The sequence below is a fragment of the Zeugodacus cucurbitae genome, chromosome 2, assembly GCF_028554725.1.
Source record: "Zeugodacus cucurbitae isolate PBARC_wt_2022May chromosome 2, idZeuCucr1.2, whole genome shotgun sequence".
Lineage (NCBI taxonomy): Eukaryota > Metazoa > Arthropoda > Insecta > Diptera > Tephritidae > Zeugodacus > Zeugodacus cucurbitae.
Window position 1 is genome coordinate 80,914,696 of NC_071667.1, and position 26,363 is coordinate 80,941,058.

Consider the following 26,363-nt stretch of genomic DNA (forward strand, 5'->3'; position numbering starts at 1 on the left):
TGATGGTGATTGAAAAATAATTGCCTGCATGTCAAGCAACAATATTTCGACGACGCAATTGAGGTGAAAAGGCAAAACTTGCATACTCCACAAGTGCGACATGGCGTATGTGTAACATTTATTATTAAAGCACATGTGGAGTGGAGTCAACAGCTATGTGTTTGTGTAGGTAGGTGTGTTGGTGCGCGTTAGTTGTTAGATACATGTTTTGACACTGACGTTAATTTGCGCTAATGCCGAAATAATCGACGCCTTGCTGCGTGTGGCAGCGCGCGTTCAAGTGCGGCATAAAAACGCATTGAAATTTACTACCTTGCTGCCTGCTGCCTGCTACCTGCCACATGTGCTGCAGGCGTACTGTTATTTCAGCGATATTTTATCATTACACAATTCGACAGCTGTTGCCAATCACAATTACGAGGCGCACATAATTTCCAATAATCATTTTAGTGCAATTAACCTAATTTGTGCGGCTTTGCCAGTGGCAATAAAGAAGCAGAAGTCGAAGTAGTAGAAGAAGAAACCGCAAGCGGTGGCTTTTGAATGCATTGATCCGTGGGAAGTCATTTGCACGGTGTTGCCTCAGCAACAGGCAAAGCTTTCCTCTATTAGTAGTGCATGCTTGATATATTGTTTCCGCTAACTGTCGCAGCTACATGATATTTATATATATGTGTGTGTACGTGTCCACACACGTTTCAGTGCTTTTATTAATACAAATGCCTAACCACATTTAGCGTTGCTTTTCATGAAAATTATTATCTGCTGCGCCATTATTAGTTTACACAAGCTGTTAGATGTAAGATTAAAATGTTATGCATATGCACATATTTATGTATGTGGGTGGCTATATTGTGTACTTCCTACATGCTAGTACATACTTGTAAATAATCGCTTTTGTTGTAGCTAAAGCATTTTTTGTTGTAATTTGTGGATCAGGAACACATTTTTGTGCTCAGAAAAGTGTTATGAAACCGTTTTTGGTTTCATAGTTCTGTGTGCTATTAGTATAGTTTTAGGCAAAAAGATAATAAAGTTGCCACCTTTTTGCCAATTTTATGTTACAAAGTAATGCAAATAAACAAACAGCTCAGTTTAAAACTGCATTGAAGAGTTGAGATTTGCGAACAGAAAACTTATATAGTTTAAGAACGGAAATGTTGGAAATATTTTTAAAAGAGAGTTGCCACTTGTTTAAAATTTTTACGAAAATTTATAATACAAGTAAACGCCATAACACTAGTATCAAACTGAAGAAATCCAAGAAAGCTTAGAAAATGTAATTTAATTTTTAAAGAGAGTTGCCACTTGTTGAAAAATTTTAAATTAAAAAAACTTATTGTAAAACTTAAACTATGCAATGTGGTTATCAAACTAAAGAGCAGAGAGAAATTATTTCAATTTTGAAATGAGTTGCCACCTGTTATTTTTTTTTTTACTAAAAAATTAAATTAAAATTATAGTAAAAATAAAATATATAATATGGATATAAAACTAAAGAATCATGAGTGGATTTTCGGTTAAAAACTGTTGCCACCTGCTCAGAATTTAATTTAACCAAATTGATTAATCCAAAAATAATTATTTGATGGGAGTTATACCAAAGGGTCAGAATAGATTTTGCTCAGAGCTATTCTGAGTAGGATTGCCACCGCAAATGGAAGAAGATGCAGGGTATTTGAGAGGTCTTCCAATTACAAAAACACTTTATGTATAGTTGTCACAAATGAAGTAACAGTATTTTCTAGAATGTACAGATCGAAAAATATTTTTTTTAAGATTTAAATTTCATAAGGAATGAATTTTTTATATTTTGAACTTTACAAAATCTTGAATGGTACATCTATTACTTTGCCCATAACTATATAACCTTAACATTAATCCTTCCTCTTATTGAAAAACGAACGTTTAAGCATAGAAGGCCGTCAGTAATAATTGAAATATCTTCACTTTATCAACCTGAGGTGTTTCTATGAATTTTGAAGCATAAATTTACATTGACATTTATTTTTAACGCACAATGGAATAAAAAATGTATTTTAAAGTATTTTTTGTCGCCGTACAATGGCTGTAAACCCTTTACTTTTAAGCATGAAAAAAAAATTTGAATGTTTTTACAACAAAATAAATGCGCCTTTGCACAATGCCAAAACAATACATAAATCATATTAAATGAAAGGTATTTCCTACAAATAACAGCAGTGACATCCCAATTTCACGTGGAATACATAATATATATCCTCAGCTGAGTGTGTGTTTGTGTGCACGCCAGCCGCAAATGTGACTCACTCAAATTTAATTGAAAGCATTTGGCCGCACATTTATGGTAGCATTTACACCGAAAAAACAAACTTTTATGAGCCACTCGCTCCCCCCACAAGCGTCTATACAAAGTGAGCTGCAGTCGAGCACTTACTCTCAACCAGCGCAGAAGCTTACAGTTAACAAACAATGCCACGTGTGTATAGGGTATGCCAAAGGTATGCCAGCCTACCTGGAAAATCTCACAAATGTGCTGCGCGGCACAGACCGGAATTGGCATTTCAATTTTTGAAAAGTTCAAATCGAGCAGTCGAAAGCTTAAAACTTTCACTCTGCACCTCATTGGTATGACCTTACGGTCGGACCAGTTGCATGCCATGGCCCTAAACTCAGCCATTGCATGTTTGTATGCATGTAAATGCTTACAGGCTTTATAACGGTACTTAGTAGTGCAGCAAGCAATTGGCTGCTATTTTCGTGCTGACCCCTTTTTTTGTTTGTGCCTATCAGTTTCGCCTTACGGCTGTAACGGTTTTTCGTGGCCGACAAAAAAAAAATCGCGTGCACTTTGCAAACAAATTAAGATTTATAGCCAAGAATGTGGCCAACACACCCATGGCCACGAGTGGGCATTCTTCGTGCTCGCATGCGGCGGAATTCGTATATTGCTTACACGAGACTAATGGCTACTGTTGCACACGAAATATTTGTGAACTTTTGCTTTCTTTTTCGGCGGTTTTCGGTGTTTTTCGCCATTTTGTTGTGCTTGGCATGAAAATCGATCATTCTTAAGGTTGCATGCGGTGACAGCGCTACAATCAGAACTCTTTCTTTTTGGACTCTACTTTTTGGTAAGGAAATTTTTGTGTGTTTTTTGTTGTTTTTATTTGAAGTGAATTTGCACGCGAACTCTCCCCGAAATTTTACTCCACTCAATTTAAATTCTACAACTATTTTCACACAACATTTGTTATTGTAATTAGTCGTGTGTATATTTCACTTTGTCGTTTACCGGAAAAGCTTCTCATATATGAATTTACATATGTTAGCATGCCTTAAAGTATAACTCAAACTTAATAATTTAATTAGGTAGTCAATTTCATGACGTAATAGACTGAGAAATAAGAACAACAAGTTGTGGTTTTAATTGAATTCATGCAATACAGAAAGTAAATATTTCCTTGAGAAATTTCTATGTATAATAGGTCTGCCAACCCTGAAATTTTGTTCTAAAATTATTTATTCAAAATCAAAGACAGTCTTTTGAGTACACTATTTCTTAATGGACTTCATTGAACTCGTTAAAAAGCAATATAATTTTCTGAACAAATATTATTTTATTGAAGAGAGTGGTCCCTCGCTTTCAACACATAAAAGCTCCCAGCTTTCGAAGCTTTTCTGACAATTAAAATTTCAATTTCCTTCAATTTGAAACAAATTTTCCTGAATTTAATAAAATTATCCCTGAAATCATGTATCCAAAATTATTTCTTCATATTCAAAGACAGTCTTTAAATTGAACAATAATTAAATCGAGCTCATTCTCGTTTAAAAATAGTTATGCTTTCTTCTTCACACACCTTTTATAAATTAAGTATCGAGTATTCCTTTCTCACTTGTTCACAATACAGAAAAGCTCCAAAAAGCTCTCAAGCTTTCGAAGCTTATCTCACAAAATAAAACTACAATTTCCTACAATTTAAAACCGATTTTGCAGAATTTAATAAATACATCCCTGAAATTTGTTATCTAAAATTATTTCTGCAGATTCAAAGACAGTCTTTTAAGTTAACTATTCCTTAACCGGCCTTATTGAACTCGTTCTCTTCACACACCTTTTATATTTCAAGCAGGTGTTCTCTTGCCACTCGCTTAAAACACAGAAAAGCTCTAAAAAGCACTAAAAAAGCTTTCCAGTTTTCGAAGCTTATCTCACAAAATAAAATTACAATTTCCTGCAATTTAAAAACGAATTTTAAACTTCCTCCGTCTCTCACTTACTTAACAACATTACGCTGAAACCAAGTTCCAACTGTATAAACAGCACGTAATTCTTCGCCGAACTTCGGTCCATCTATAAAGCATTTATTGTTATCAAAATTTTATTGCCATTTTTTCCGAATCTAAATTCATTATGTCGAATGTTAAAAGTTTTGCAATGATCTTTTGAACGTGTCTCGGCCACTAAAGCTGTGCGGACTTATGACCGATTAATAGAGAAAACTTTTACTATTCAACGAATTTTCAATTTATTCCGCTGGGCATCGTTACCAAATGCCATTTAATGCCACATTTCTCATAATCGGCACGAAATTTCGCACATTACACAAACACACACACATATGTACTATATATACATAGAGGGACGAAGGTATGAATTTGGCAAAAAGTTTATCAGCTCATAACAGTTACACCGGCATTCAAGTTCGACGCCAAACTTTATAAATTAATAACAAAATCTATTTGTAATCAAGCACAAAGAAAAACAACGCTTTGTGTGTACCTTTGCTTTGCGGCGGGCTGAATTCTTATCGAAGAGCTCATGGCGGCACAGCAACGACGTACGCCAACATGGCAGGTGTAGCGGCGACCAAGCGTTTATGAGTTGAGAAAGAGTGGCGAATTGCTTGCAGCCAATAATCAGATTGAAAGTATTTTTCACGTGCAACAAATAACGCCAGATGCGACCGTTGCTGAACGCAAACTTACGCTTCATCAATCCACTTTGCTGTGGCACTTGCCACACCCCAAAAGCAATACAATACAAAATGACGGAGCCTACATGCAGCACAGAGCCACACCTCACTCAACGCAATTAGACAGAGAGAGTCGCTTTGAGAGGGGTAATTTTTAGAGTGCGCCCTACGGAAAATGTTAAAGAGTTAATATATATTAGTTACACATTCTCTATTGTGAACTCTGACAAGGTTAAACTTTTGAGACTTCAATCAAAACTTCAAGCTGCCATATTTAGACCTCTTTTTGTCTCAGAAACCACTGAGTCTTGTCTCGATATAGTTTTCTCGAAGTTCAAACAAGTATTACCAATCGAGAAGAAAGCTTGACCCTACTAAAAAAGAGTCTAGATATGCCTCTGTACTCTCATATATCTTTTGAGGGTTTCGGGAAACACTGGATATTATGTAGATAGTATGCTCTCGTAGTCCAACCAATCATTCACAATCTATAAATAAGCTAACCCTTCCAAAAACTGTGGAACTACGCCTCTGCCATCTCATTTACCGTTAGAGGTTCTCGTAAACCACGGGGTCTTAACTAAATATAATATTTTCTTGTAGTCCAACCAAACTTTCACAACCAAAGTGAGACCTTAGCCCTTCCACAAATTAATAAAGCTACGACACTGCCTTCTCATCTAGTGGTATACTAAAGGGTCTAGGCTACCAAAAATCTGCGATGTTGAAAATTTTTCAGCAAAATTTCCACCCAAAGACAATCAAAAAGTTATAAAACATACTCAGCAAACAAATGCCTCAACGCTCCACACTTAATGCCATGACGACGCGATACAATAGCGGCATGGAGTGAGAGAAGGGTCACTCAAGAAATTGCTGTAAAAGGTGTAGGAGTAAATGGAGAGTACGAACGCAGCTGCGAAACAATAGAAATAAACTTTGATATACTTAGACTTGGAGGCAAATACCTGAAAATATTATCTAGCCCATGTGGCAGCTAAGTTTGCACAAAATTTGCACGCATTCCTTCATATATGGCACTGTGTGAGTGCGTGCGTGTGCGTTGAGTTAGTGTGAAGCCGTCGTGTACCTTCATTCACACCAACTAAACACACTACACCCTCAGTGCGCCAAGTATGCGAGCGAGTCTATAAATGAGCGTCAAAAGTTTGTTAAAGTCCCAAGGCAGTTTGTTTAGTCGGTCGTTTTCTACTTGTTTTCTCGGTTATGCGAATCTTAAGGTTGCGCTTGCTTCCTTCTTCCTTCTTCCCCATTTTCGATTTTTTTTTTTTTGCCACTTTACGCTATGAAACCGCGGCGGGTTGAAGGATGTAGCGGCGTCACCATATGAGTTTTGCTTATCAGCAATCCTCGTGTCGATGGTGACAATGATGTTGTCGATTGCGGTGCCAGCAACTGTTTGGCCAAATTGGTGATAGAAACTTGCTTATGCGACAAATTGTCACAGTGGGTATGTGAAAACCGCAAAGTTTATGCGCATGGAAATTGATGTGTTTGGGTATATGTTCATCTCCTAGATATGTGCGGCTTCAGGTCGTGTGTACGAGGTGCATATATGGTTGAAATAATGGATAGCGTATTAAATATTTGTAGAAACTTTAATTTGATGTTTTATCATAATAATTGGATGAAAAAAGATTAAATAATACTAGAAAATATTTTGAACTAATAGAAAAATCAAAACTCATTGCAACCCAGTTTTCAAGAATATTGTTCACCCTATACCATCCAAGTCCAACAGTTACGGATTTTTATTTGGGTAAACAAACACAATTTTGTGACCATAAACCTTGTAAAATATTCAGTCTCATCAACTTGGAACTCCCTGGAACCTAGTTCTCATTAATATCGTTCACCCTGCACCATCCATGTTATCCATCTATGTACTCGTATATCAACTATCTACCACTCTAACGGAACGGATCTTCCTCAGAAAGACGTTAACTATATAAACACTTGACTACCTGAGAAAAATAATCTCTCAACAAAACCAGGTTCGCATTCGATTAATTTACCAAAAAAAATCATCATCACTAGCAATTTATATATACAAAATATATATTTCTATATGTACTAGCCTGCCACGTGTATTATCGTTAGAGTAAATAAAGCACGGTAACAGCAAGTAACATTACATAATGTAACATAAACAAAATTTGCGGCAATTGTTTCCTTACTTGGCAAGAAAGTTTTGCTTCCTCATTTTCGTTATGTTGACAATTCGCACTATTGACATTGTGTTTATATAGGAGTATAGGTATTGTATTATTCTTAGTTGTTTATCTTTGTATTTATTAGACTTTGCACAAATGAGATTGACAAAAATTAGAAGTTATTGCGTTAAATATACTTATATTGACGTAGGATGTTTCTTACCTAAAAGTACAATTAAGCACATTTTCAAAGTAAAGTTGGAAAATGATTTTTCTTTATTATACATACAAAAGGTGGAAGCGATGTACTTTTCAAGATAAAGTTATTAAATTTTCTTAAAATATTTGGGCACAATTGAATTTAAAAAGTGATTTAATAAGGAACTCCGGGGGAAGTATGAATTATCAATAAAAGACGCTGCAAAAAAGTTAGAGCTGTAAGGACTTCTTTCAAGATCACATATATAAAGTAAGAGTGTAAAATCAATCAAATAGTATCCAAAACTAACCAAGCATTAAACAGTGCCTTGAAATAGTCAAAAAACGCGTCTACTATAGTTTAATTAGTGAATCATTTAACTTTCATTAATTGGCTAAAATCCTTTAATTGAAGTGCAATTTAGCAACGATTCAGCAAATAATACGCTAATATACTACACAGACACTTTTCTCATGTCTTGCTCATTAAAGCTGATTTGATCAAATTAGTAAGGGACGTAATTGGGACAAATTTTTTTTTTTTGGAAAGTGGACAAAGTCTAACGCATCAATAGCATTTTGGAATATGTATGTATATCTCGTATCGTACTAAAACTATATAAAGCTACGAGACATTAGTTACATCCACCCCTAATACAAAGGCTAAAGAAAATGGATGTGACGTGGGCCACTTTCGGGCCAAAACACCTTGTCTTTGGAACTACTCGACAATTTTCCACTAAATTCGGTCAATACCAATCCTAGTGTTATGGTTGGAAATCAGTTCACAACCACGTCTATTTCCTATATAACTAATATTGAACTTCATCTGTGTCTATCAATTTACAATATATAAATCAAGAACCAATGTAGATATCGGAATAAGTTTTACACAAATACTACATTGACTATCGACATTGGGGCATCGCTCATCTAAAAACTGTTTCAAGGCCCCAGATATTGAACTTAAGATCCTCTGTTGTCACGGATAAGTTTTTACCGAATATATCAGTAATTCTTTTAGATATTTTATAGAAATTCAGAAGGCAAATTTTTCTACTAATAATATGTATCCATGCCAAAAATCGGATAATTACTTCCCCTAGCTACTATATATGTATATACAGTAGAACTTCCATAACTCGAAATTCTATAACTCGAAGTTCTCTATAACTCGAATTCTTGAAGTGGCAATAGAAGGCAACTTTAATACAGATTTCCTTCCATAAATCGAACTTTTCGACAAGGGCATAATACAAAATTTTTAATTTTACTATCGAGGCAGAATTTTAAAATAGTCCCTATATATCGAATAAATAACTTGCGAGAATAAAAAAGTTGAGTTACACCAAAACTTAGCATTTCCTTACTTGTTGCCTTTAATATTTCAAATGAAGACCCAGTCTTATAACACTGTATTCATCAAAACAAATAAAAAAAATATTCGAATTAACTCTCATAAACCGTTTCTCTTTGTATGCCTTGGCACATGCGCTAATTGCACATATTAGGTGCTTAAAAACTTTTTAGACGTTGTGAAAATATATGAGGAGAAATAAATATGTGCATAAAGAAGAACAACATAAATTACACAGCTTTTAAATATTCAAGCTATAAAAATATAAAGTCAGCGAAGAAGAGATAATGCCAGCTACCAAATCACTTTGAAGTCATTACGAACTCCTATAGAACAGCTGGGTCTATGGTAGTTAAAAGGAACACATACCATAAATTATTTAAAAGAAAAACTCTAACAGCTGAGGCCACGCATGTTTTTTAGAAGTCAAACACCAGTTGTAGAACTCTTTTAAGTCTTGATTTTTTCTTAAGAAAACTATTCGCTACATTTTTACTTTGAATCCAAGTTATCAGTAACCAGCAGGCAGCTAATATGTCGAGTGTATAACATTTCAATAAATTTAATATGCCATTTAGACACAACTTCATACACTCATATGTATGTACATACATATATACAGATACGCAATATTTATTTAAGTGGATTCTTTTTACACTTGAGGGTTTGCTAAACACCGCCGCCGTCGAGAATATATCATTAGCTTTCATAAATAACATAAAAAAGCGGAGCGCGACTGATAGCGCAAAGAAGTGAAATTTGCGCAAACGAGGCAAAGAAAAGTCACTCATACGCCCTGTGGGGTTATGACAACACAAGCATACCACATATATACATATACAAACAGCCAACAATATGCTGCACAGCAAGCAGACAAGGTAACAAAAGCAACAAAAACATGCAGAAAAGAGAAGAAGAAAAAAAACGAATATGTTGCTCATGTGTGGCAGACACGCTATTTTACTTTCAATTTCAAATGTGAAAAGTTATGAACTCGACATTAACATACGCTTACACACACAAGCTTGCATGTGAGATTATACTTGTATGAGTGTGTTGTGTGTGTGTTGGTATGTTGCCAGTTCCTAGATAAGTGTGAAACGGATGAAATGTGAAGAGCTTCAAGTGCACAGTGCCAACGAACCAACAAGCCAATGAGCGTTTGCTTGTCATAAAAGCTGTTTTCTTTTACCAACTGAAAGTATATGTGTGTGAGTGCGTGTGTTTAAGCAGACAAAAGTATCATATGAATAGAGCAGAGCAGCAGCGCAGCACGACCAGCCAGCCAGTCTAATGTGTGCGGAGCATACAAGAATGGAAAAATATTTAGACAATCATTACGATTATGAGCGAGAGATATGCACGCAAGCAGAGCTCATGGCAGGATGCGCACATTCATACAAAAACACAAACACACACACACACACATAGAGAGAGAGAGAGAGTGAGGGAGATATGCAAGTTTATATTTAAGCACATAAGTGGCTCGAAAGAATAATTACATACAATTGGCTTGCTGGTTTAAGCTGGTGCATCCGCTTAGGCGCACTTTCAGCAGCTGCTTATGCGTTTTGTATCTATACAAAAACAAATACAAATACACTTCCATTTAAGTACATACATACATATATGTATGTATATAGACAGTTAGCGAAGCGCAGCAGGCATTACACGCTGCTGCATGCTGAAATCTAGTGAATGTGCCAGCGCTGCTTTTGTTCGCCAGTGGCCATGAGTCGCAACAGTCGAGTCGGTTTGGCGGCGTGTGTCGCCCGCTGAAGGACACTTCACTTTCATTCAGTATATTATGTAGATTGCCTGCGACTGTGCGCCCAGCAAAGCACACATACTGCATATGGTAATATGATTTGACATATACTTATATGTATGTGTATGCGTGCTGTTGTAGCGTAGTCAGTTTGAGTAGTGGTGAGGGAATGACACAAAATAACAGTCTGACTTTAATATTCACACACATACTTAAGTATGTATAGATGTCTGTATGCTTATGCGTGTATAATGAGCATGTGAAAGCAAAAAATTCAGCAAGCACGCGCCTACAATTTGACTTTGACTCGATACAGACTCGCTTGCGCATATATACCTATGCTTATGTTTACATATGAGGGATACCCAACCAACTTAATGGAACGGAAGATGAAAATTGCAATAATTTTTTTTTTTTTTTGATTTTGATATATTATAATATATTTTTTATTATACTTATAATATTATAATTAAATTTTTTTATGCCAACTTGTATTATTTTTGATGTGTTGCCCTCATTTTGTTTTTAATATTTCAACCAAATAAAATCAATGCCTCATTTTTAACCCGCATACCTGACCTATCGCGGTAATAAGCATCTCTCCTTATCATAATCGAAGAAAAATTACATTTCTAATAGAGAAATTCGAATAAGAGCTATTCATCCCAAATGTTACGTATACGCACTGGCGAACTAAAAGCAATTTAATTTAAGGGGTTCAAAAGCAAGATATTTTTACTTGTTTTTTCTTAATATATACAGCTATATATTTTATTTCAATTTCTCAGCATATCAAATATACATACTTAAATAGAATTTTGTGAAATTTTTATTTAAAAATTCCAAAAACTCGGCCTTTGGTAGCTCATCTCCATTGAGTTTTAAAAAATTCTCTCAGCATAACTCGTTATTGCTTCATATTAAATCAGTAAACAAAAATATGTCGATAGTACACGCATACATCTAGTTAATGAACGAAGGAAAAAGAAAAATATTAAAATTTTAATTTTTGACAGATTTTGAACGAAAAAACTCAGATTTTTGGTAAAATTTTCGTCATATATTGGCCCGAAAAATTATGGAGAATTATATGAAATTGTAGGAGAATATTTTAAAAATATGTTAACCTTTTAAGTAGCCTAAAAATAATCGATTTTTTTTAACCTTACCCCTTACCCCCACCTAACCCCTTATGCCAATTTGTATTATTATTGGAGTGTTGTCCATTTTTTTATAATTTCTAATTCAGCCAAATATAATCAATTCTTCATTTTTTGACTCATATATCACTTAAAATGGTAATAAACAACCCTCCGTATCGTAATTGACTTAAAAAGCATTGGAAGTATGATAATTCTTACAATAATTATACAAAACAAAATGTTACGTATACGCAGTGGCGAACAAAAATTAACTTAAATTACACGGCTCTACAAACAAAATTTTTTTCTTTGTCCTAAAGTTTATTTTATGATTTTCTGATTAATTATAAACAAAAACGACAAGAAAGTACCTTCTTTTCGTGTAAAGTTTGCTTTTGTAAAAGTTATAGTAATAATACTATATTTGGGGTTAATTAAGAGATAGTACCAATGAACATAAAAGAAAAAGTAAAAGTGTGAACTTTTAAATTAGTTTTGCTTTTTTGTAAGTTATTTTGATAGTAAAACTTAATTAAAATGTTTCTTTAAGTGATTTCATTTTGAATTAAAAATTAAAACCACATATTTCAAAAAATATCGTTAAAACGGTGTCCTAAAAAACAAACAAACATTTTCATGGCATATATTTTTTTTCGTCTAATTAAGACCTAAACAGTGGAAATTTACTGCTTTAAAGTTATGGTCAACTTTTGTGTTGACCCGTGTTATCAAATAGTGCTAATGAACTCAATAAAATTATATGACCAAACAATTTTTCGAATTTTGATGAATTGAATGTTGTTGCTATAGATTTAAAATCAATTTTTTTTCAGTTTCTATAAAGGATTCTATTATCATTTTCGGTACATTTATTTTTCTCCATTTACTTTTTATAATTTTTTTTTTAATTTGAGAATTAGTATATCATATTAAAAATTATCTGCAAGTGAATTTCGTTCAATAAATTAAAATAAAAAAATATCATTAAAAAAATAAAAAATATAATCCACTTTACTTTTATTTTGAACATGCCTAGCCTTTTTTCTTTATTTTAGCCAGCATATTCAATGAAATATATTTCCAAATACACCACTGTACGATTAAATTAGCTAAACTTAAAAAGAATCCAAATATTTCGCCAATTGGGTAACCCTACACCAATATATGTATATACAGACATTGCATATGTACACACATTTATGTAATTGGCACATTTATACAGGCTGGTATAAAATAAAATAAATCATCATCAGTGCGCATATTATGCGATTGCACGTGATTGTATGCCGCCTTCGCATCAGCCCATACACTTACAAGCAAACACACGTGGCGTGTACTTGTATGTGCGTATGTGGGCTGCTTTGTTTTGATTGAAAAGAGCAGTAATTTCATTTTCAATTTACGTACGTACCAAGCACATTTTATCTGAAAGCAATTGGACGCATTTTGAAATATTTATTACGTTTCCTTTCCGTTGCCACTTATTCAATTCAGCGCCCACACGTCCTACTTGTCTTACTTTGTTTTTGGTAAATTACACGCATTCAATTCAAATGCCTTCGATTAATAATTAAAAAGTCGCTTGGCAATTCTGCACGAAATCAAGGGCATTTCATTTGAACAAAAGGTATTTGTGGCGCAAATACAAAGCATGGCATGCGGGCGTGAGTTTTTTTTTTTTTTTGAAAATACAGTGTGGTAGAAAACGAAAATTTATTTAATTTAAAAGTTACGTATATTGTAAAATATTTTAGTGAAAATGTTATATTTTCCACTCGATATGGTTGTCGTAAAGGCACTGTAACTACACGCAACACATTAAGCATCTATACGGATGACTCGAAAATGAAGAACGGTGTTGGTGTAGGGATTTACTATCCGGAGTTAGGTATAAAACAGTATATTGCAGGAAAGTCGCGGAGTAGCTTCCAACGCACTAACCCAATACTCTAGTGTTAATGTCTACGTAGACAGCCTGTCAGCAATCAAGGCAATAACATCGTTTCGCATATCGGCCAAAAGTGTTTTAAATAGGAGGATGTCAGCAGAGAGTCTCGCCAGGAATAAGCGGCTTCACTTCTACTGAGTGCCAGGTGATAAAGGCATTGGGGGCAAAGAGATCGGATACGCAATTGCCAAGATTGGTATACAGCTAACATCCTAAAACGGGATCGACATTGGTAAACCCATGCATTGTCCATGCTTCATCATCTGGAGGCCATACAGTACGAGTGGTTTGAGGAGATTTCTTTAGTGGTGTCTCATAATCGCGTCAAGCTCTGGCATCCTAAAAGATGAACACTGGCTTCCTAAAAAGGGACTACGTAACGGCACACCACAGCGAAATTAAATGATCAATTAAACATTTCATTTTTGCTTTTCATAAGATGTTGGTAGGTGTCATCAGCTGATTAAAATTTTTTTAGCAGCGACATCTACCGTAGCTTTTTTATCAAAAAATTCAGCCAATCGCAGACAAAGCACATATATCGTATGTCTTTGTCGAAAGGTTGCATTTGATTTCCAAGTCGTTTAAAATTCAATTAAAAATAAATATAGATTTTATTTAGTATAGTAAATCGATCTTAATAAGCGATTTAATCGAGCAGAGGCCGGTTAATTGATCAATTAGTTCCTGTCTAAAAACTGATTTTAACTGATTTTCGAAGAATATTTTTTGGTGGCATATCACATATCATATTATTAAGCTTTTTGAGCTTTCACATAGCAAAGTGTGAAACTATGCTTTTTTTACAATCATATTTATCAAACTTCATTCTTCAAATTTTTTGGGAATCGGTTTTAATATTTAATTAGTTAATTAACATTTTATGGATTAATGTATTGTTAAGCGTAGGCCAATATGTCGAGAGGCTATAAAATCTTATAAAAACTAAGGTTTCAATATTATAGACGATTGTAGGAAAGCATATAAAGAGAATAATAAAATAAATGAAGTATTCTTCCATATAATTTCGCAAAGTACAGGTCAGTCAGTAAATGAAACCATTTCTTAAAAGTAAAGAAAGGATTGCATGTAATTCAGAATAGTCCATGCTATAAGTTAAGGTAGTATAAATAAGTTAAGGTACAGAAATAGGTGTCGTCAGTCCACAAGTCTCACAACTTAGGATTATATTCGATTTAATCCGCATAGTCCTATTGTTGTTGTTGTTGTAGCATAATATTTTATTTTTAATGACATTAGTAATCACTAAGTACAGAATAAAGCTTGTAATCGCTAAATTATCAATAAGAAATTAAGAAAATAAAATCCCAATATGAACCACTCACTACTCCTTAACACAGCAACACTTTCATAAAAAAAAGAAAAAAAAATGCTAACATCAACAAATAAGCCAAGCTAACATATTAGAGGCGATGGCACCGATGTACAAATGATAAGCGAAGACGTATTTCACAGCTACAGACGTGTGTAGGCTTTAAACCCAAACATACACAGTCAACTGTAATGCGCTGCGAGTGTGTCTCAGCAATACATTAGAGATCGCAATACGTTTTCGCACTTTCCCTGCCTTACCTCCTTGTCGTAGCTGCTGCCAACACAGTTATTTGCTTGTCTCTGTCAGTTGTTGGTATGTCTGCTGGTCTGTCAGACTTATGGTTTGGTGGTTTACGGCGCCTGACAAGTGTGTGTGCGGATTTGTTTGTTTGCACTGTTTACTGCTCAGCTGCTGCTAATGCCACATCCAGCGGCACACCAGCAGCAGCAGCTGCCAAGTGCCAAGAGGACGCACAAATACATTGGCTTACGATTGTAGTCGTGGTGTGAAATCAGCTGTTTATGTGTGTTTTTTTCTGCCAACTCATCGTAAGTGTGTTGTTGTTGTTTGTACGTGCCAACAAGTACATTCATTGTAGCGCCGCTCAAATGAACACAGACGTAGTAAATTTGTGAGTTTGTGTGTGTGTGTGTTGTTGGCACAGCATCACGCAGCATTTGTTTAACGTTACCACCAATAAGAACAACAACAGCAACAACAAAATCATTTCCGCTTATTTCGTGCGCGCTTCGAACTAAATGCTCATGGCAGCCATTGCTTTTGCAGCATTCTACTATTTTTCTGCTTTCGCATTTTATTTTCATTGTGTTTCGCCATTCGCTGTTTGTACGGCGTTTTTCATTTCCCCATTGCCATCATTGTCGATTTATTCTCATATTTATTTTTCATGCCATTTTTTATTGTTATTGTTGTTGTTGTTTTTCTTTTCAATTTCTTGCTTTGCTTTATTTATTTATTTCTTTTTTTCGCAGTTCTCATGGTTTTTACATTCCCACTTGCGCTTGCACAGCTTAGCACGTCGCTGCTACTAATTTTTGTTGTTGTTGCTGTTGCTGTTTTATTCTCTCTAAACTTATATCTTATTATTCGTGTATCTCATTTTGTGCTTCCATTGCTTCCGTTGTTGCTCAATAAAGGTTCATTTCATTTAATGACTCGAAATTGATTTTGCTGCTGCTGCATCCCACCCAAGAAAATTGTCGGTACGTGCTAACTCCCAGCCATTACTGCTGGCATCACACATAACACTGTAGAACGGACGCAGCCTGGCAGCCGGAAGCGCAATCACACACACACACCGACATACACTTCCATTAATACAAACACATAGCCACATATACCGTTACGTGAATTCGCACTCAAGCATCCAGCATCGCTAATGTATCGTGGCAGCGTTGATGGGTATCGCACCAAATTTTTGATTACCTCTCGCTGCATTAAGGTGTAATGAAATTTAATTCTTGTGGCATACTTTCTGGCATAATTAAAAATGTGTGGGGGTTGGTGTTATGGCCGTACATGCCACTCACGAGGGAATTTCGTCGAATTTGTTTCGCTAAAATTTTCCACACGAAAATTGCTAAATTATTTAATAATGCTACTGAGGAGGAATAATGCTAAAATGAAATAAAAAGGTGAGCATGTGTGTGTGTGTGTGAGGACGTGTTATTTTATTATGTTTGGCTCTCAGGCACTTTACTGCCAAGCTACTAAGTATAGAGAGCAGTGCTGTTAAGCTTTTCAAAGTGTATTTGACAATTTGCGCAGATATCTTAATAACTATTGTTTCGAGAAGATGCGCGCTTGTCAGTCCATCGCTTGCTGCAAATGTCAGTCTGACACACGCTTTTGTTCTCGAAAAGGTGATTGATGAACAAGTGCTTTCTTAGTCTTAGATACTATTGAGAAAATTTCAATCAAAATATGATTTCAATTATGTCAATTTAATCTCGTTCTCTAACGGTTAATTAAAAATAATAATTGCAGTCCTCAATAGAAAGTTATGATTATAAAACGAAGCTATCTATGGGCGGCTACAAGAATTAAATTTAACCATTTTTCTTAATGATATAGAATTTACTGTTATAAGTTTAGAATTGCTTTGTTAATTAAAATTGTCAAAAAAATTTTAGAAATAAAATTGTCAAACATTTTTGCTCGAAAGACAAAGGAGCGTGCAATGACCATATTAAAACTATTTCCGCAGGACAAGTACCGTTAAACAAACGAACGTATGAGAAATACAGTTGAACTTCCATAACTCAAACTTCCTTAACTCGAAGTTCTCCATAACTCTAACTTACGAATTGACAAAAGGAAATTTGAAATTTCATACAAATTACCTTCCGTAACTTGGAAGCCTCTCTAACTCGAAGTTTTTTTGTGGATTATGGTGATTTGAGTTAGGGAAGTTCAACTGTATCTCAAACTCAACTCTATGCCTGGAAAATATATATTATTTAAGACAAATTCGTATCAACAACCAAATAAATATCTTAAGAAAGGAATAAAAATGTTTCTTCTAATCAAAGCTTTCATGGACTCATATAAATTTCCATTATTTATCGAAAATTAAAAATCATGTAGTTTATTTCGAACATTTTTATATCTCACCAACCACACAGAAACGCAAAAATTCAACCATCCCATCTAAATTTTTTTTTTGAGGCTTTGATGATCTTGTAAGCTATTTTATACCAAATATCAAAGATAGCTATCACCAACTATATTCAAACTGATCGTGAAAATAATTCACGTTTAACCCCAAAACTCTAAAATATTCGCTAGTATCCCACAGATGGCGCGCTCACCATTTAATTTTGTGGAGATATTGCTAAAGTCAACAATCAGAAGCTTTTTTCCTCAAAAACTTCTCAAACTATTTATATTTTGTACATATGTATTAATGATATATATTTTTAGTTAAGTATGTCAATCTGAGAATATTTACCTCCCAATTTCCCAAAATAGAGAACTGCAAGCAAACAGCTAAATGCAATCTTGCGTAGATACACACAGCAAGCCTGAAATGCGCTACACATCTGCTTAATCATATTGCACTTGCTCTTTTCAAATGCTAATATTTTCGAAGATGACAAAGACCTTTGATAAATAAGAAAGTTGTTTATACAAGAGAACACAATCAAGAGTTCTAAATTAAACCAAAAATACAATTTTCACCCATTTTCCGTAAACAATCACACTTTTGTTTAATTTTACACGCTGGAAAAGTGATATTCGACACTGTTTAAATGGCGGCGGAAGTTTGACAGCGCAAAGAGTTGCCTTTGCCTCAAAAGAAAGTGCGAAATGCAATTATTGCCAGATAATTGTTATTCTATATGACTTTTAAATTAATTTATTATTATTATTTGTGTCCTTCGCAATAATTTTGTGTAATAAATATGGTGTGACAGAATTTTAACTTCAAAACAAAGATATTAGTTAGGATACAAGATTTAATTAATTATTACAAATTTTCACTTTCCAGGATTTTTCTTCTTGCTTTGCAAACATTATTTTCTTGTTAAACTTTTAGAAACACTTCCAAGATTTTAGTAAGCTTTTAGTTTCAATAAAAACATATTATAACTTTACGAGTAAAAGGGAGAAGAAATTCGTCTCAAATTTTATCTTTTATTTAATATATTAATTTTTAATAATTCAATAATTATTGTTTTAAAAATCATCTGGTTACATTGTGCACTCCATACAACACTGTTTATGGGAAGCTTTGCAGTCAGGCAACTACTGCTGTCAGTTTCCGTTCTTGCGCGTGAAAAGGGTTTACGAAGTTGTGAACTAATTTTAAAAGTTATTAATTTCTCATAAATGAATCTATTACCAAAGTGTTTTATTATTTATAGAAATAATATAAAGTACGTTCGTTTGAAAATAAATTGAATTAGTAATCGGGTTGAAAATCGCTTTGTAAAAATACATTAACTCGCAAATGTGCCGAAAGAATAAGCTTGTTTGTGAAATTATAAGAAAGTCTTTATTTTTCAAACATACATATTAAACGGCCCCCTATACAGAAAGCCAATTAGGGAGTATTATTTAAGGTAAATTGCTTCATAAGTTTCTCAAAGGTTGAGATCGAAAGGATGCCAGACTCAAAGCGGTCGAACTTTAGACGTCATTGCACTCATTGGACTCCCAAAAGCCAAACGATTTCTATAACATTATAATCACAACGAAAGGGCTTGATTAAAACGCAACTATCAGCTAATCAACAATTTAGAATTTCTAAGCTTAGTTTCTTTTCAGATATAAATAGTGAACCACTGTTTAAGTTATTATTAATTTATAATATTAAAAATAGACACAGTTAAATTCATTACTTTTTACTCAATTTAAGCCATTTTCTTAAACCTCCTCTCACTCAATTGCTTGAGTGCACTTTCCAAATCATGGTTCCCTTTACCCTTTCCCACCCACGCTCATTGTTGATATACTGTCGGCTAGTTAACCCAGTTGACTGCATCAACAAATCCAACTTAAACCACGCTTCAACGCTCCACCAGCCGCAACGCTATCGAATTTGTGGCCCTCAACAACAACAAGAAGAACAGCAAACGTTCAACTAATAAATACTGCTGCCTCCGCTTGCTAGCTGTGGACCAACCTTCATCAGCCAACATCTTAACTCTGTTGTTCAACAACACGCCTAGTCAATGAGCACTTAGTGTGTTGTTGTTTTTGCAGCTTTACGCTAAGTGAAAGTCATGGTTTTAATATTTTTGCACTCAATACTCGTACAGTTGGACGTCCAACTTTTTTTTTCGTTGTTGCTTTTATGAATAATTCATTTCGCCATGACTTGTTAATTTGCTGGGTAAATATTTTTTAAGAACTTTTCTTCCATTCCATTTTATTAGCAAAGTAGTTAATAAAATAGAAATACTATTAAGTGTGTGCACTTTTTATAGCGCCAGTAAAAAGCTCAAAGGATGTGGAAAATGAATTCATTGAGTTGTTGAATCTTGTGAGCAATAAATACGAGAATATTTTTATACTATAAAATGTTATGATTTAATGACGGCTGGTAGTATTGGATCAGATTATTTTGAACTATTTATTGTTATATAAAATTAAACAGTCTATTTCTACATGGTTTTTATTGTTATTATGACTATAATATTTTTATATTAGTTGGAAGTTTGAGTATTAACATGGGTTTTGATAAATAGTTATATTTCTACAACAAATTAAGAAAGGGTTTGCATAGCTTCATCAATTTTTATTCATATTATAACAGATCATATTTTCACATACAGTAGGATACATAGAAAATGAGATAGAATTTATTAAAAAATATATAAATATTTTTCCATAAAGCTTAAAATATCGTTAGTTAGGAAATTACTGCTTTTTTAGAGCCTGAATCAGAAATATTTGAACAATAGGAGGTATCCTGAATGTGATATTCTTGATATCATTGTCCAAAAGCTATAAAGAAGTTAAATGTAGAACGCAAAATCAAGCACTTATTGCAAATAAAATAATTTTTAAATACTGATATTATTTAATTCCATTTTTTTCTTACTCTGAGAATTGCATTTACAAAATACTTGTTTAAGAATGATATATGCAAAGGGAGATGTAAATATTAATCGGTTTTTGAGGGGCTATACCAATATGACATTTTCAAAAATCGTTTCTTTTTAATTTTTGGCTTATTCGATGGTTTACACTTTCAAAAATATCCTGTGAAAGCGGTAAGGTCGTATCTTGAATAGTTTTCTAAAGAGTGACCGCTCGGTGGTAAAAGCAGCTATGGTCGAAACTTCAAACGGATTTTTATCGAAACGACATTTTTCAAAATTGCTTACATCCTAACTCATTGAGATTATGACCGATCGACTTCAAATTTAAACTGAGTACTCTTGAATATATTTACTATACAATGACTTACGACCTTTCTCATTGGTTGAAAATTGTCAATTTGACATTAAAAACTCGACATCTTTTTTATCTAAAAAACGAAATTTATTTCAGAACTACACCATTTTGTTAATTTTCGATATTTTTCAAAAATTTTAGGTCATTGTATAGGGAATACCTTCAATTTTAAAAACCTTTTTGGATTTTTTTATTTCAGCAACTCATTCGACCGGAATCATGTCAGCAGTTGGGCAACTTTTTTTGGCACCTCCGAAGACAGCATATAACTCCGTTATTTTTCAATATTTTAGTAAAGCAAAAATTTTGAAATGTAGCTGAAAATATACCTAATTATGTGCAAAAAACTTCGAAACAATTAATTTTTCATGGGTTACACTGGTATAGTCCATTGAGTTAGTTTTTCTATTTGTTTTATTTTTTCTATAATATTATTTATTATTTATCCGAATTTTATAATAATTTTATTAGGTTAGGATGAAATGTGTGTGATAGATTCAAAAATTAATATTATAAAGGAATCGCTTCATAAAAATGTTTTCAAAAGTCGTGTTAATAAACCATTGTACCAAACGCAAACAACTAAACAGGTATGGTCAAAATATGACAAGACAAAACTTAGGGACTTATTAGTATGAGCTGAAAATGTGAACTAGAAGGAATTTTCACTTGCCTCGTCCCATCCTTGAATGTATGTCTAATAGAAGCATATCGCACATATCAAAACCACAAAATGGTTTGAACGTAACGATGAAACGTAATATATAAATGGCACATCTAGTGCTAATTGAAAAAAAAATAAATTTGCACTCCTACCTATCTACACCAAACCGATAAAACAACCCACTGTTTGAATATTTTAGTACCAGTAAATTCATAAAAATATCAGAACTAGTTTAAATAACAAGTACAATGAAATTATCAGAACTTGCATATTATAAAAATTAGACCTCGGAGTTAAAGTACTCAAGAACTGCTGTAATTTTTCCCCATCTATGAGTGTACTTTAAATTTTTAGAACTCTCGATATAAACTTAAATAGTTAACGTAGAGAAAATGTATTCTTAGAGAAGTAGAAAGTAGAGAATCTTGTGCAGAGAATCTTAAAATTATTTAAAACTTACAGTGCTTGAAGTTTCTAGCACTTGACTACAATGCTAAAATATTCATATTTGACATAAATAAGCACAATTATTAGATAAATATATCTATAAATATATTGAACTGCAAAAACCTCGTCCAAAATATTGATATACTGAAGTTTTAAGTGTGAAAAAAATTAAAGTCACTTAAAATAGAACCCAAACAAAGAATTCTGTGTAGAAATTATCTGACAAACTAATTGATATCAACATTATTTAAATTATTATTTTATTGGAACAGTGGAACTTCCATAACTCGAACTTCTATAACTCGAAGATCTCCATAACTCGAACATTTGAATTGGCAATAAAAGTCAAATTTAATACAATTTTCCTTCCGAATTTCGAAATCGAATTTTTCGAAGTAAATAACTAAAACTGTGTATAAATCTATATTTTACAGCTTTTTGAACAATTTTATATTTTAATGAAAATTCTATAACTCGAAGTTTTTTTGTGGATTATAGTGATTCAGGTTAGAGATGTTCCAATGTAATTTCATTTTCATTTGAATCTTTATAGAATCGTTTAACAGGCATTTTAACGATTTTCCTTAAATTTACGACAAAAAGACAAAGCATTACAATGCTGCTTGTTCCTGCAGCCAACTTAAATATCACAAAAACAATAATTTAACGAGCAGATATCCTTTCAATTCAATTCAATTCAATTCAATAGACATACATCTTAATGTATGTGCGTCACAAACTAACAATTGCTTTTATGTAAACAAGCAACTAACAAAGTTAAATAACAAGCTTACACAAAGTAAACAAACTCATTCGAGCCAGTTTTCGCTTTATATGTCTACAACTATATATAGTTCTATGTACTATATAACTATAAGTATGTATGTGAATGTGTACTGTGGTAATAGCAAGAAAATTGCACTTACTTATTGGCTTGGTTGCTAATAATCCTAGACATAAAACGATTATCCAAAAGTTATACATTTTCAGTTTGCTGCTTTTAGCTGCCTCGGTAGCGATTCGGTGGAGATGGTTTAAGTCGGTATGGGGCGTTGGCGTTTGGCGTTGAAACTGCTGCAAAGTGCCGCGTAAACAAATGCGTAAATTCGCTGGCAAATATTTGACGAAAATATTATACACTAGCTGCTAGACTGTTGGTTGATTATCTTCACAATGATTTGAAAAATTTTTCGGTTTACTAATTAAGGGTGGGATTGCAATTGAAAAATATTTGTTGAAATGCTTTAATACTTCATTCACTAATTTACCATTTGGTTAGCAGCTAAAATGCTTTGCTTAATATTTTTTTTTTTATTTTTTTATTTATTAATTTTTTTTTTACGTGCCAGGGTCAATCAAAACGTACTAAATTTATATACTTTGCGGGACTGTGGGGACTGTGCTGCTAAATCGTTGGGAACTTGTGCACGTTTGCCTTGCTCAGTTACATGTTCTCACTTAATTTGCTTTAGGTTGAGTAATGCCAATTGGTTACAGCAATTTCTATCAACTCTTTAAAGTCATAACTTCCACTATCGATTAGCTGCGTAAATTGCCTGCAACCGCTATCACTTGCAATTTCAGCAAAATTGTTACAAATTTCGACTACAAAAATACTGGCTTTGCAAATACACTTTGTTCACTTGTTTCGTTTGCTTAAAGCAAAACTCTAATTATCTGCACTTTGCCCCACTCACTCAGTCACAAAGCGTTGGCTTGGCTAACACAAATTGAGGGTGCGCCAGTGTACAACTAGTTGAGAGGCTAGCAGCAAAGCTATGCCACTTTATTTACGATTTAACACTTCCGTTGCGCTTACACTTTTACATACACCAGCGCAACAACAACAACAATGCACTCGTATATATCTATATATTTATATATGAAAAACGCGGGCGCGAAGCACTTGCGCATAAACACACACGCGCGAATTTCTTTTTGAGGCGCTGAAGTCGGCGCCACTCAAGCGTTTCGGCCGCTTGACGTGTGATTCACCAAAAAAACAACAACTGCGTAAAAAAGCACGAAAAACTTCCAAGGCAGCCAGGCAGTCAGGCAGACAGGAAGAATTTATTACAGAAATTACAATAACAAACGCACGCAAACGCGATGGTGATGCCGTTAAAACGCGACGTAAAATTTCCACTTCCGGATAAGTCGCTTATTTCCGTCGAATTCGAAATGACTGGCGCAACAATCAGCAAATCGAAAGTAAACTTTAAAGTGACAGGCGCTAGCGACTTAACGCTGCCTCGCACAAACAACAACAACAACAAACCGTTATTGGCTGTGTAGCAATTGTTTGTTGTTGTTGGTGTGAATATCGGCGGTTTGCGGTTGAGACGCGGCTCAAAGTGGCTTTAAACGCGGTTTTACCGTCGCGAGACTGACTTCACCACCACTGCACAATCGCACAATTTGTTTTCAAGTAAGTAGTGTTGTTTTTGTTATTTTTTGTTTTAATTGTCACACACCACTTTAGCACTTTCACTACTGCTCTACAACTGAACCACTACTCTGTGTGTGTATATGTGTGTGTGTGTGTGAAGATTATTAGCACGCGCGCACTTGTTGTGCCCATCTGAAGCGTTTACCCTAGACTGACGGTGGCAAGAACCGTTTCGAAAATTTTTCGTCAGCTAACAAACAGTTAGACAGCCACGGATACGCAACGCAACGCAAAACTTGCTGTTACGCCAACACCAAGCAGCAGCAACACCAACACATTACCGTGTCATCATCGTCGTCGTGGAAAATATATTCAGAAATAGCACCACCCACAACAAATTCCGTTACGACACATAGAGAGATTTACGCTCCGCAAATGTGCCAAAGAGCACTAAAGAGCGCCACAAATGTTGTTGAAAGCCTGTTGAAGAGCGCGCGTGAGCGTCCTTTGCATTTTTGGGACAAAAGTTTCTGTTGTTGTTATTGTTGTTTTGTGGCGCTAAAAGCTTTTCTTGCTGTCCAACAACGCAAACATTTGTTGCTTCCTTATCAATGCAGTTCCATTGTAAATGTACGTTGAGGGAGACATTGTGTGCTAGTTGTGCCTTAAGGGTCTTTCGCTGCTATCGACATCCGCCTGGCTGTGAAAAACTACTTTGCAAGAACGAGTCTTGCATTTTGTTCTTAACTGCGAAGTTTTACAAGGTCAAACTTTAAACGAAAAATCGAATACACACGAGCTTAGTACTTCGTTTTATACTTATACAGTTTGTACTATATATGGACTTTGTATGCACACGGGTTTACACTTTTTGTAGAGAGAAGAAGTTTTTGGGCACTTCTGGTGTCTTCTAAAGTAACCTAAATATTCTTTATAAAATAAAAATTCAAATCCATTAAACAATTATTATTACCCTGTTGTTTACATTTGTTGAACAGATTCCTTTTCTCATGATGATCCAACAAGATCGAACAATTACCACTCAACAACATAAAACTAGTTGTGTATTTGGCTCTGAGATTTAACCTTATTCTTTAGCTCTCTAAAAGTTCGACAGCTTCCGGTATCTTTTTCGAAGTCACGCTATTTGGACAAGCTCCTAAGTGCAGACAGGTCCCTATACACTTGGTCCTTCCATCGAATCGTGGATTTTTACGCGAATATCAATATCTACATATCTATGTCTCCGTAGAGCTCACAGAGTTCATGGTTCCGTCTTCTTTGGTACTCATCGCTCACGCGGAGAGACGGATGGTATCTGATTGGTATTATTGGTAATATTATGAGACATTCTACGATTTCTGAACTCAATTCTATAAGCTGGTTGGTCTTTTGGATAGATCGCTTTATATACGAGTACAAAGCTATACTATTAGATACTTCGTATCATGTTGTTTGAGGCTTCAAGAATATCCTCAGTACTTCTTTCGATAAATGTGTGTCTCGAAGTCTCAGATTTCCAATTATTAATTTAGCAGAGTTGAGTCCATGTATACATAGACTCTCAGGGTTTCTTATTCATTACAAAATTGTATTACCGACGACATATTGACCATGATGATCTCATCCTGAACAGTTAAAAACAATTTTAGAGGTACAAAACCTCAATATTGTTCTTTCAATAGAAAATTAACAAAGAAGGATCCTTGGAGAATTTCTTGAGGGTTTTCCTTAGAATAAGTTTACAGAAGATCCACTAAGAGGACTCTAGTAGAATTTTTGAGAATTGCCTTAAAATAAGTCGCCTACAGCTAGTTCTAATTGATTAGGAGCAATTTTAAAAATTGTTTGAAAAGAAAACTGACTCTAAACAAAAGTGTGGAGAATTTGGTCACAGTCTTTCCCAAAACTCCACAAATTTTGAAAAAATTCCAAGTAATTTGTTTTTAAAAAAGTAATATTTTGAAGATGTTTAGTTCAATTTTGAACAACTGTAGTACTGTAACTCTAAAAATATTTGTAAAAATCCTCCAAACAAATCAACTATTCTCTTATAC

General features: G+C 34.1%; 1 protein-coding gene across 1 annotated transcript in view; it reads right to left on the minus strand.

Moving 5' to 3' along the window:
• Window positions 1-24,572, minus strand: part of LOC105220738 (uncharacterized) — a 115,640-nt gene extending 91,068 nt beyond the window's left edge. The window contains exon 1 of the mRNA XM_011197203.3: window positions 22,844-24,572. Within this exon, the coding sequence (XP_011195505.1) occupies window positions 22,844-22,901 (58 nt within the window). The 5' untranslated portion in view covers window positions 22,902-24,572. The remainder of the gene's footprint in view (window positions 1-22,843) is intronic.
• Between the last annotated feature and the right edge of the window lie 1,791 nt (window positions 24,573-26,363).